This window comes from Calidris pugnax, unplaced genomic scaffold (assembly GCF_001431845.1).
Source record: "Calidris pugnax isolate Ruff unplaced genomic scaffold, ASM143184v1 scaffold232, whole genome shotgun sequence".
NCBI lineage: Eukaryota > Metazoa > Chordata > Aves > Charadriiformes > Scolopacidae > Calidris > Calidris pugnax.
The window spans coordinates 202,053-214,542 of NW_015090956.1; the positions used below are offsets into that span (position 1 = coordinate 202,053).

The following is a 12,490-nucleotide window of genomic DNA, read 5'->3' on the forward strand; positions in this document are numbered from 1 at the left end:
GAGAAGGTCTCCCCTCAGCCTCCTCTTCTCCAGGCTGAACACCCCCAGCTCCCTCAGCCTCTCCTCACAAGACTTGTTCTCCAGACCCCTCACCAATAGTTTAAAGAATCAGTGGATTCAGGTTTGAATGTTTTTCAAGGAAAGTACACATTGATAATTTTTAATGGACTAGGTCTCACTCATTAAATGTGACCTCTCTTGTTTTCCTACTGATTTCTTTTCACAGATGCTCACGAGCATGAGCTTCTCAAGTCTTTTTCTTAGCCTTCATTTGCAGCTATTGCTATATCTTTCCTAAGAGGTGGCACCCGAAATTGAACGCGGCCCTCCAAATGCAAATGCTCCATTGTTCGGTATTCTGTCGTTATATTATCTCCTGCATTATTTTTATATCCTCTTATTAATGCACCCACACACCCCATTTGCATTTTTTAACCTTTTTAAAAATGCTTTCATTACAACAATCAGATATAAGGGCAATGAAGTAAGTGTGGAACAATAGAAGCGAAGAACTTGATTCTCCTCAGACCTATACCCGTTTTAAACTTCACTGGTGACACTGATTTTGATTTACACCACAGGGAAAGGGAAGGGGAGGGGGGAGGAAATCAAACCCAGCACATCTACACCGAAGCATCCATTTTTTTTTATAGTTAGCAAGGAATGGTTTTGTGAAATAGCTGTGGTGCACAACCTGTTGTTTGGCTGCAGAGGATGGTGGGGACCTCGCTCGGGGAGGAAGGGGAGCTGGGTGACAGGAGGTGGCCAGATGCACGGCCTCTGTAGAGCAGGGAACCGTTGCCACCACAGGAAGCCACATTTGGGACTTCCCACTCTTCAGAAGAGAGGGACAAGCAGTTTTAAGCTGCAGCTGGGCAAGGTGATTTCTATTAAACAGACGAGCGTTTGTTGGTTGTCTGGCTGCAGGGGTGAGTTGTGTGACTCAGAGCACCACCTCAGTCACGGCGCTGTGAGCCAGGGAGCAGAAAAAAGGTGAAGAAAGCCACAAAGCAATCATTCATGTCTGGCTTTCTGGCAAGACCGTACCTTCGCAGCCTCTTCAGTGTCTTTCTCCCTTCCTTAATTGCTTCTGTTTTCTTGATTCTGGATTTTCTCCAGGAGTCACTGCTAAAAGTTGTTATCTGGTGGATATTAATGTCATTGTCTCTGGAGGGACTTTTCCTCCCGTTGACTATTGTTTGGTTCCAGGTGAAACACTGAGATACAAATGCCCTGGGGCTTCTCCCGTGTGTCTCGGTTGAGGCCATACTTCACTTGCCCAGTGAGGCACGGTTTGGTAAACACGGGGTGTGGTTTTACACTACGGCTAATTGGATCTAATGGCCACTTGCCAGTCTTGGAGAGGTGAGGCTGCTCCTCCTGTCAACAGCTTCGTGCTCCTACTCCCTCTCCTGCTGCAGATCCTGCTGCTTGTCTGACTTCTGCTGACGCAGTCCAGGACCGTGACCTAGCAGAAAACTCTTTTTTTTCTCCCTTCCTTTTTTTTTTTTTTCTTGTGGATTAGTTTTCTGCCAGACTGACATCCTCTGATGGCTTGCCAAGGTAAGATGAGCATCAGTGCTGGCACAAGAAGCGATACAGGGTTGCTCAAGAGAGAGGAAAGATAGTAATACAGAAGCATTACATTAATTCGCTTGGTTGATTGTAAATCCACAGCTTTGCAACTCCCTGTTTGGCTTGCAGAAATCAACCACAGCTGCCATCCAATGAGGAGACTTTTCTTCCTCCTTTTTCATTGCTAGCAAGATCTGGTTGCAGGATTGTTATTTTAATTTTTTCAGATCATTTCAAAGACAAGAAGCATTAATGGCAGCGATGGAAACCCTGTAGAGAAGAGGGGAAAGCAGGAGAAAGAGCAAGGAAAGGGGATAGGAGAGGTCATTTCTGCCAGCAGCAGTGCCACATTAGACCATTAGCACAAGGTAGTTGTGAAATAATTAGCTTGGGTACTCCCAGCAGCTGCAGGTGCTGCTTCTGAGCCAGCCAGGGCACAGATGGGAGAAGGGATGATGGTGCCGTCCTCTTCTTCCTCAGCTGGGACCCTGGGCTCATCCTCTCCCTACGAGCTCATTGCCTGCAGCTGCTGGGATGGTTTGGCCTCAGTAACACTTCCACAGCAGCTGCTGGGAGCCACATGTGCCTGCACCAGTGGGTCATTCCTGTATCCCTGCCAGGGGATGCCTGGGTTAACCCATTCCTTCATCCAGAAGAAGCACACTGATGGCTGGGAGAGGTGGGTGCAGCCAGCAGAGCAATGTATCAGACTGTCACAGCACTGTCACTTGCTGGCTATAACCATTTTCTGGGTTCTTTTGGCCAATTTTCTAATTTCTAACCTGGGCTCAGGAGCGCTCCAAGAGGAAGTGCTGGGAGTCTGTGTGCTGGGACCAGAGGAACGTTCCTCTCCTCAGCACGAGGGGATGAGAGGACCAAGAATTAAGACAGCAGGCTGAAATCTATATCCATTAGAAACAACAGCTGTTCCACGGGGCTGTCAATCCATGCAGGTTGAAATACACTGTTTAATTACTATGTTAATTTGCTCTTTCCTCAGTGCTTGTCCAGCTCACATGGAACCTCCCCCTATATGCAAAACAGGTTTGCTATTTAAATGTCAGCTTGTGTATACATACCAGCTGCTAGCTCTTCTTGGGAGTACAAGACAATTGACGTTGCTGCCAATATAAATAATTTTGCAGGTTGGAGACTAGTTGGTTAGAGTGCGGTGAGCCTCCCTTTTATCTAATCCAGTAGGAGTGCTGCTTGTTTTGTTTTTTTTTTTTTTCCCTTTGACGTGACTTCCCGGAGACACAGACTGAAAGAGGTATTTCCTTTTCCTTTCTTTTTCTTTGTTTTCTTTTCTTTTTTTTTTTTTAAATTTTAAAAAACAACTCCTTTTTCATAACAGTGGATATTGCTAGGAACTAAAAAGGTAAATAAAACATTTCGCGGGTTCAGGTAGGAGTGCAGTTTGTGTATTCCTCCACCAAACATATGCTAAGAAAAATACTGCTGTTTCGTGTAATTCCTCTCTAGTGCTAAGAAAACCTGTATACTTTAAGGCACGGGAGCTACTGCCTGGCCGAGCCACAACATTTTAAAAGCAGAACTTGATTGATTGTTCAGGAAAGCATGTAGTGGGGAGGCTGAAAATCCCCTTGTAAGTGTGGTATGAAGCTTTTACCACAAGAAAAACTTTCTGTTTCTAGTGTGGTTAAAAAATGTAATCCAATTGGCTGCTGGATGAAAGTAATTCCAGTTTGGCGCCTTTTTGGTTTTGAATTCTGAACATTTCAGTTTGTTTCAAGTTTATTGTTTGGCAGGTCTCGCCGATAACTCTCCTTTCTGACCTCACGTTATTTGACTAAATAAACGTGTGCTGTCTGGGTTGTCAAGAAATCCCATTGCCTAGATTTAGTGCAGCATCTGGTCTAGGGGCATAAGAAGGCTGGAGATGGAGTGCTCTGATGCTGGGCTTTGGCAGATAGAGGCAGAGTCGTGCTGTTTGTATAGGAATAAAGGCTTGCATGTCGGGGCACACTGTGTAGCCAGTGTTCTAGAAGCAAATGGTCACCTATTTCTTAGTCTTGTACAACTGGAATGTGGCTATTCCTGGCCCCACTCTATACAATATCCGAATGGAAATGGCATCTTTTCCTTAAGTGAAACAAGAAATGTATTTCAGCGTAGTGCTTGGTTGATTTTTGTAAGTTTGGAAAACACTGTAAGTCCAAGTCTGACATTGAGTAGAGACAAGCGGACCTGGATTCTTGTGCTTGCCTTGAAAAGCAGAATTTTAGTTGGGTTTTGTCCTTGACTCGCAGGTTTTTTTGTTTTGTGTTTTCCCTGCAAAACCTCCCTGGATGCGTTGGTTTCGTTTTGGGGGATATGTCTGAACTCCTTCAAGAACAAGCTGTCACCTGCACGGAGTGACAGAGGGACAGAGATTGAGCATATTACCTCAGTTCTGCTTGTTTGTTTTTGAAGACATACTGTCATTTCAGCTGGGATCTGAACATGCGAAGGACAGGTTTTTACAGAAGCTGAGGCCAGTGGAAATGTTATCCTTTATAGTCACTGTTCTTGGAGAGGGTTAAAGCAAACAAACATGCAAGGGCTCGTCCTGCTGTATGGACAAGTCCATGTGAGCTGCCTTGAAGGACCAAAGTGGAAGGAACAAGTACCATCTCCTGGTGCATACAGGCACCCATCCCTCACCGCAACTCGGGCTCCTTCCAGCCATCAGTCCATCATAGATTCATTTGTTGACAACTGTTACTTCTTTTGACCCTTCTGGTGTGTGGGAAACAGTCTCTGTTTTGGAAATCATTACAGCTGTATGACTCGCAAGCTGTGAGTAATGGTTTCCTCCAGTTTAACCCCCCTCCCCTGTCTCCTCTTAGGTGTTTCCACCGTGACCGTCTTTCTCCCTGTCCGCCCAGCTCTGCCTGGAGGGGAGGTACTGGATCTCAGTGCAGCAGCTTCCCTGGTGCCTCGGAGAGGAATTGCAGGTAAATGTCAGTCTGAACAGGACACTTTGCAAGGATAGGCCTGGGAAATAAATTTACAACTCCAGTAAATAAATTCAAAACGCAGAAGGGAATACTGGCTTAATGGCTACATGATAAATTCCCTTCTGCTCACTAGCATCTCTGTCATCTGGAAGGAGGTGACCAGCTGCCACTTTTTCTCCTAGGAAAAAATTACCACATCAGCTCCACTTCCCCTTTCTCCCCTTCACCTCACAAAGCTACAGCTGACTTTTCTCTCCGAGGTGACTGAATTGATACAAGCCTGAGCAGCTGTTGTCGGTTTGTGTACAGCTCTCCCATCTTTGGCTTGTATTTCAGACCTTTGTCTTCCCAGAAGTTTGTCTTTTTCCCAGTTGTAGCTCTTGGTCTTTCAGAAGTTACTGCCATGGTCTATGAAGTTTGTCTTTCCAATGTCCTTAGATCATGCTGGCTGCAATGCTGCCACCTCCTTCTTCCCTGCAGTCCAGCCAGTGCTGTTTCAGGGGGGTTTAGGAGCAAAGTAGCATTGTGGGCACGTGCATCCCTTGGCAATTTAATCTCAGAGAGACTTGGGGTGTATGATTTGAATTCCTGCAGTGCTAGAGTATGAGCTTTTGAGTACTCTTTGTGTGACTGTCCTGTTGATGATTTACTCATTTTAGTTCCCTTCAGGAGTATGTAGTTGGTGGTTTTGCCTTTGAAAAGGGGTAGAGATCAAGAGAAAAATGAATTCCTTTCAATTGGCTGGAGAGGTAACTAAAGCAGCACTGGATTTTAAAAAAAAATAAAATATATATATATGAGAAGATCTTTAAGCTTATTTAAAGATTCTGCATTCTCAGTGCTGTGTGAAACTAAAACTGTTGTGGCTCAATCTCTGCTTGAGCATCCATGAGGGACAAGGTAGAAGAAACTGAATACTGACTTTAAGTGTGTTTAAAAAAAGGATGGAAGAGTTTCTCTGCAGATGGATACATGGTGTGTATGTGTGTGTATATATGCAAACAGATGTAATACCCACACTGTGTGTAGGGAGTATATATACAAATGTGTGTATTTGTGTACACACACACACTCACAGATATCCCTTGTTTAGTCTCTGAATAGATGGAAGAGTCACTTGGTTCTGGTATTTTCCTCGATTATAGTTGCGGGTGCTGTGTCCAGGAGCCTCAGTCTCGTTTCTATGGCAGCTATTCCCAGCCTTTTAACATCCCACCTTCCCTCGATCCCCATGTGGCAATAAGAGGAAAAGAATACTGCTGTGACACCCACACCAAGCATCTCATAAAGGGACCAAGAGCATGGGCAGAGATGTCTGCAGGGGACAGGCACGTACAGGAGGCACAGTAGGCTGCAGCACAGCCTCCCCTGGCACTGGCCTCTTGGCATCACATCAGGAGCTTCGTGGGGCAGCCCAGATCTCTCGCTCCCTTTCCTTTTCTTTTCTTTTTCTTGTTTGTTTGTTTTGGTTTTGGCTGCCTTCTTGCCCTGCCCTAGAGCAGGACTGCAATATCAGAATGGCATCACGAGCAGGAATGCTAGGGAACCTGTGCTGCACCAGGCAGGCTGACTAATCTCCCTTTAAATAATCTCCCTTTAAATAGTCTGGAAGCACTCTAGTGTTCTTCTGTTTCGGGAGCTATGAGAACACAGCCACGGCTGTGGTCTGTATAAATAGCCAGATCCATGCTGGTAAGTAGTGAACAGCACAGTTATTTCTTCTAGGAAGGTCTTCCTATTTTCCTCGTGTTGTTGCTTGGATAGCTGTGATCAAAGCCTGGTAACGTTTCTGTACAGTAGCAGTTCTGCTACCTTTTCTCACTGCCTTATTGCCAGGGACTGCAAGGAGCTGGCAGCTACCCTTTGGAGGTAGATTTGTATCTCCAGTGGCTTTCCATCTGAGTGGCAATGGGGCTGTGGCTCACTGGGGTCTGTACAGCTCACTTTAGCTAAAATAGTGCCCTTCGGGCCTTTTTGGTCAGTGCTGTGAGCTCAAAAATCTCACTGATATTTATAGCATCTGGAAGGTGAAAGCAAGGGATATTTGAATGCTCGCTGCCTAGCTATGGATCTGTAGAGAACATAATGTGATGGTAGTGTCTGAGGAGGATGAACTTAGCTTATCTGTGCTGTCCTAACTCGGTAATCAGCACTGAGGGAAAACAAAATAAAATAAAATAGTTAATCAAGTCTGTTTTACTTATGCTGGCTAATATAATCTTTTCTCTTGTGATATGGAAGAATGGAATTCTCCAGGTAGGCTCTTCCACTCTGCAGCTGCATAAGCAGTCTTCAGTTTGCCTCCATCTGGTCCTGAATTATCAAGACAGTCTTCAAAAACATAAGGAACTGACACGTGGCCAATAGCCACTCTAGAGCTTTCCAAGATTTAGGTAAATAGGAGAATCCTCAACAAAGAGCGCTGCAAGTCTTGCCTCAGCTGAGGTAGGAGGCATTTGAATTTCTTACTCATAGTGTATTGTCATCTTCTCCCTGCCATTCCTACCCACTCAATGCGTCAGAGATCTAAGGCTTGATTTTTATTTTTAATTTATTTTTTTACTTCCCCCCTCAACTTGTGCTCCCCTCTGCTGAGCAGAGGATATTCAGGCCAGGAATTCATGGGAGAGGTTTGGTGCAAGGGGAGAGAGAGGTCTGAGGAGAGGAAGAGAGGCTCTGTGGGGACATAGCACAGACCAGTTACATAGAGGCAGCTTCCCTAAAAGCCCCCTCATGTTTTCCCAACGTGGCTTTTATGTCACTGTACAGGTGACAAGATTTTTGCCTTGCCAGAAGTCCCACCCGATGCAGTGGGACATCATTCAGACTGTTCTTTAATCTTAAGGGGGGAGGGATGTTCTTTTTCTCTTTTCATGCTCAGTGCTTACCATCCTCACAGAGGGGCACAGCTGGGGTCAGAGATTGCCTCAGTGTGTCACTTCTGTCAGATTTTTAAGTCATATTTGGCAAAGCTGAAGTTCTGTGCTGGGTTTTTGAAACGCCATCAACAAAGAGAGGTCTTCTGAGGGAAAATACTATCATGTTTGATTATCAACAATCTTCTGAATTGCAAAGCAAACCCCCAAAAATCCCAGCCTGTGAATTTAATTAAAAGGAAAGAAACAAACCACGGACAGCTTTTTCTTTAATTGTATTTAGTGTACTTACCTTACGTCACTCCAGTAAGACCGACCAGGCTGTTCCTGGGGTAAGCCTGGTCGGCGTTGCCAGCTCGCATGCAGCACGTGGGTTCCCTTTGGAAAAGCACAAGAAAAAGACAAAGCTGAAAGTAGCAGAAATTATGTTTCAACGCAGGACGGTCCCCACTGAGCAGGGGTTGCAGAAAGCAGTGGAATCTGCCCCGTCGTGTTTTGCTGGGGTAAGGATGGGTCAAAATGCAATGTGTTTTGCCTCCTTCTCCCTAGCACGATGGCTTCCTTTCCTGTCTTGAAGCAAGAGACATTGTTCCAGAATGGTACCTGGAGCTATCGAATTCCAGCCCTGCTCTACCTGCCACGTTTTGGCATCATCCTGGCGTTTGCTGAGGAACGAGAGGATGTGGTAGATGAACATGCCAAGCTAATCGCGATGCGCAGAGGCATGTACGACCCAGCCACGCACCGTGTTCAGGTACCAGTGTGGGGAGAAAATGGGGGGGAGGAAGGGGGAAGGGGTGGGCTGCCCACCTGCACTGCTCCCCTGTCTCCCCAAATAATGAGTTGAATGTGGGGAGAGGGCAGCTGCTGCTTCTCCCTGGTTATAGGAAACAAATGTGCTTGTAAGTAATGCATGTGTGGTTATAACTGCTGGGATTCAACCCCATCTCTGGGCAGCTGTTTCACAGAATCATAGAACTGTCTGGGTTGGAAGGGACTTTAAGATCATCTAGTCCAACCATCACTTAACTGATAAAAACCCATCACTAAACCATGTCACTAAGCACTATGTCAACCTGGCTTTTAAATACCTCCAGGGATGGTGCCTCAACCACTTCCCTGGGCAGCCCATTCCAAGGCTTAATAACCCTTTCCGTGTAAACATTTTTCCTAATATCCAATCTGAACCTCCCCTGGAATATATTTTTGGGGGGACTAAAGCAGGCAGGAGCAGTAGATTTTCTGAGGATGGCTTTGACCCATCATCACAGAGCTGGGGAAACAGAGAGATGGGACAAAAGTCCTCTTGCAGCAGCAAAGATGTGGAGGAGAGGCAGAAATGGGGAGTGTTGCAGGGATGTGGGGGGGAGTGAATTAGCAATCAGTGACTTCTCTTTTTTTTTTTTTTTCAGAAATGGGGAGTGTTGCAGGGATGTGGGGGGGAGTGAATTAGCAATCAGTGACTTCTCTTTTTTTTTTTTTTTAATTCATCTTCTTAGGACTAATTTCAGGTTTATAAAACAATTGAGAACAGCTAGTCTCCCCACGCAAAAGAGTGTCGTCTGGTTTGTCTGTGCCAGTGAATTGGCTACCTTATTAATCTACCAGTTATTATTAACAGTTATCTTGCTGGGTGACTGGGGGAGGTGGATACTCTATTTATAATTTTTTTTTTTTTTTTGCATTTGCAAATGAATTAATGTATTTGAAAAAGAAAAAGACATTATATTTTTCTGTTCAAATCTTTCATTGGTGACTGGTTGTCTTAGATTATAGACTCTTAAGAGCTGGAGTCTCAGAAGCAGCCTCTGAGTGCACCTGCAGTGTCGTACCATTCAGGTACCATCTTGTGTAACCCCCTGTAATTCAGTTAAGTAGGGCTCAGTTTGTCATGAACTTAGTAATTTGTGTTCACATGCTAGTGTTTCTTAAAATGGAAATATTAAATATTCCAAAAAAGTTAATACTGCTTGAATAGACAAAGATAAGACATGACCAAAAAGGGTAATCAGCAAGTCAGGGTAGAAAAGCTAATTAGTATAATCTTACTGGGAATACTGCTTCTTTTACCAAACCAATAACACTATGCAGGAGTAGTTTTTCTAATTGCAACGTTAGGGTTAGAAATGTGATTGTGTTACGTGCTGTTCATTTAATGAATGACAGGGCTTGGAGGGTAGTAATACCTGCTCTGCGACCTATTTTCTGCGTTGGACAACTCAGGGTCCAAATTTCCACACCAGGGTGCGTAAAGCTACACAGTCAGCTCCAGCAAGGTGCCTCAGTGAGGGCTGGGATGCCTGTTCACACATGGATTAAAGCAGAAGAACAGGAATCTGAATGGAAAGGGATCTGTCAGCATCCAGGATACTTGAAAAGGGCTCAGTTACCTGGCTGACTTCTAAGAAACACCGACACGACACAGTGTCTGTACCAGCACGCTTTGGCCACTGGGCATGTCTGTGTGTCTCGTGTATATATATAGATATACATGTACTTGTCAGAACTTCTGAAAATTCAGCTACTGTAGTTTTTTAAACAGTGTCCCCAGACACTGGCTGTGTTGTGACACAGACCTGTCAGCTCCTCGGTGAGTAGTAATTAAAAAGGACATAACCCACTGGTTTGGTGAAGTGCATTGTGTCATCCAAATAATTTTCACTTAGGTTTGGCGATGCCAGCACGTTGTCTTCCTCTCTCTTGCTCTGTCCACTAACTCGCTTCTCTTCTGTTCTTGTGCTCTTCTGCAACTTTTACCCAGGCATTCTTACACTGTGACGTGGATCTGTTTGTAACGGTGTGTTTCATTCTTGTCTCCCTTCTTGTCACTGGCCCTGGCAGTGGAATCGCATGGAGACCATTGTCAGTGCGCAGCTGAAAGACCACCGATCCATGAACCCCTGTCCTGTTTACGATGAGGTCACAGGGAAACTGATCCTCTTCTTCATCGCCGTCCCAGGAAAGATCTCTGAGCAGCATCAGCTCAGGACAAAGATCAACCTGGTACGTCTCTGCTACGTCACGAGCATGGACCAAGGACGCACCTGGAGCTCTGTCCAGGATGTCACCGACAGTACCATTAGCACGGAGTACAAGAACTGGGCCACTTTTGCAGTGGGGCCGGGCCACGGGTTGCAACTACTCAACGAGGCCCGGAGCCTTGTGATTCCTGCCTATGCCTACCGCATCTTGGACCCTAAACAACACCCCACCCCTCACGCCTTCTGCTTCATCAGCTCCGACCATGGGAGGACGTGGGAGATGGGGAACTTTGTGGGGGAGGAGAGCGCGGTGGAGTGCCAGGTAGCGGAGGTGCACACCTGCGGCAGGAAGGTCCTCTACTGCAACGCGAGGAGCAGCAGGGGAGCCAGAATCCAGGCTGTCAGCTACAACCACGGGGTGGACTTTGAGGGAGGCCAGCGGGTTGAAACGCTAGTAGAACCTCCCTCTGGATGTCATGGAAGCATCACTGCCTTCCCACCTCCCCCTGACGCCACGTGCCAAGATAGCTGGTTGCTCTACACTCATCCTACAGACCCAAGGAGCCGAAAAGATCTAGGAATTTACCTCAACAAAAGCCCTTTAAACCCCGCACACTGGACAAAACCAAGCATCCTCTTCAAGGGCCTGTGTGCTTACTCGGATCTGCAGTACATGGGGGTTGGGCCAGATGGCTCACCCTTGTTCTCCTGCCTCTTTGAATATGGGACCCGCCAACAATGTGAAGAGATAATCTTTGTAATGTTCACTTTGAAGCAAGCTTTTCCATCAGAGTGCTGAGTCTTGAGCCTTTCCCTCAGCATCCCTCTGAAAAACACCTTTCCCGATACTTCTCTTCGCTGTCACTTCTCACCTTCCAGCAAGATGTTTTTGTACTCCTCCTGCACCCTTAGTTTGGCGTTGGCTTGTGGCGTCTGTAGATTGCAAAGTCTATTAAACATCCTGAAAATGAACATGTGTTTGGGGTTGGGTTTTTGGTTTGGTTTTCTTTTTTTTTTGTTTCTCCCTTTTCGCCTTTCCCTTTGGCTGCCACCTTGAACATCTTGTGCTCAAAACAAGCATGATTGCTTGTTTTGAGCAGGGCCTCTTGCCTCTGGACCTCCAACAGCCTCCATGAGGAACGTGCAGGGTGACAGGTGTTGGGACTGCCTGGGAGGGAACAGGGGGCAGTGAGTTTATGTTGAGCTGTATTTAGCAAGTTGGTGGGGAAAGGGCTAGGGAGAATGCTGGGGTTTCAGCCCTCTGCCTGTCTTCAGAAAAGTGCTGTGGCTGTGGCTAGGTGGGCTGCTTCCTGCAGTCTGCTGCTGCCAACTCGTGCTTTCAGGGCTTGCTGTTTTCCCACTTCAGCAAGGCCAAGGGGTGTCTTCCTCTTGGGATATTCCCTTGCCCGCTTCTGCAGTGGATTTGGGGTTGCCTTACTGAGTTCCCAGGCACCCCCCCACCCCCAGGGACTTCTGTCTAACTTTGCCTTCTCCTCACTTCCCATGAAATGACCGTTCTTGCTCGTTTGCCCTTTCCCTTACAGCGCGCTGAGAGGCTGCAGTTTCTCATGTGCAAGAAAACCACAGCCTCGTGTGTACCCCAGTTGCTCCCTCTCCCCGGGCAAGGGGCATCAGGCCCCCACCACCCCAGTTTTGAGGTCTCAAAACTGCAGGATCAGGACAGGTCTGCAGAGGGAGCTCCCCATTTATGGTCTGGAGGGGAAATACAGGCCGCTCTCTCCCAACACCAGTGCTGAGCTGTCATCCATCCCCACAGCAACTGCTCTTATCGCTGACAACCCGACGTCTCGCAAGCCTGGCTGCTGTTATTACACGGTATTATTGGCCTGTGAAGCCAGGTGTCAAAACAAACAATATTTATCCAGCTTCCAGCACATGGCATAGTTGCCCCAGGAAGGAGACCTGACCAAGCCCAGAGCAGAGTGTGAGGGCTCGAGCTGGAAGGCTTCCCAACAGACAGATTTTCGGCAGGTTTCTGAAGGAAACAGCCCCAGTTTTGGTGAGAGAGAGAGAGAGACTATTCTGAGGCCACGGTGTGATTTGAAAAGAGCCATTATGCTGTGAGTAGACAAAGGGG

The 12,490-nt window shown here is 46.5% G+C and overlaps 1 protein-coding gene across 5 annotated transcripts in view; it reads left to right on the plus strand.

The window, feature by feature from the left end:
- NEU2 (neuraminidase 2 (cytosolic sialidase)) overlaps nucleotides 1-11,364 on the plus strand; it is an 18,978-nt gene extending 7,614 nt beyond the window's left edge. For 2 of the 5 annotated variants that reach the window (XM_014952180.1, XM_014952181.1), the window contains one exon: nucleotides 10,253-11,364. In XM_014952180.1, coding sequence (XP_014807666.1) covers nucleotides 10,253-11,191 — 939 coding nt within the window. In that variant the 3' untranslated portion in view covers nucleotides 11,192-11,364. Of the gene's footprint in view, nucleotides 1-1,513; nucleotides 1,564-2,764; nucleotides 2,846-4,424; nucleotides 4,533-6,863; nucleotides 6,981-7,960; nucleotides 8,166-10,252 lie in introns of those variants that run through there. The other 3 variants (XM_014952178.1, XM_014952177.1, XM_014952179.1) reach the window with 3 other exon arrangements.
- Nucleotides 11,365-12,490: the final 1,126 nt, after the last annotated feature.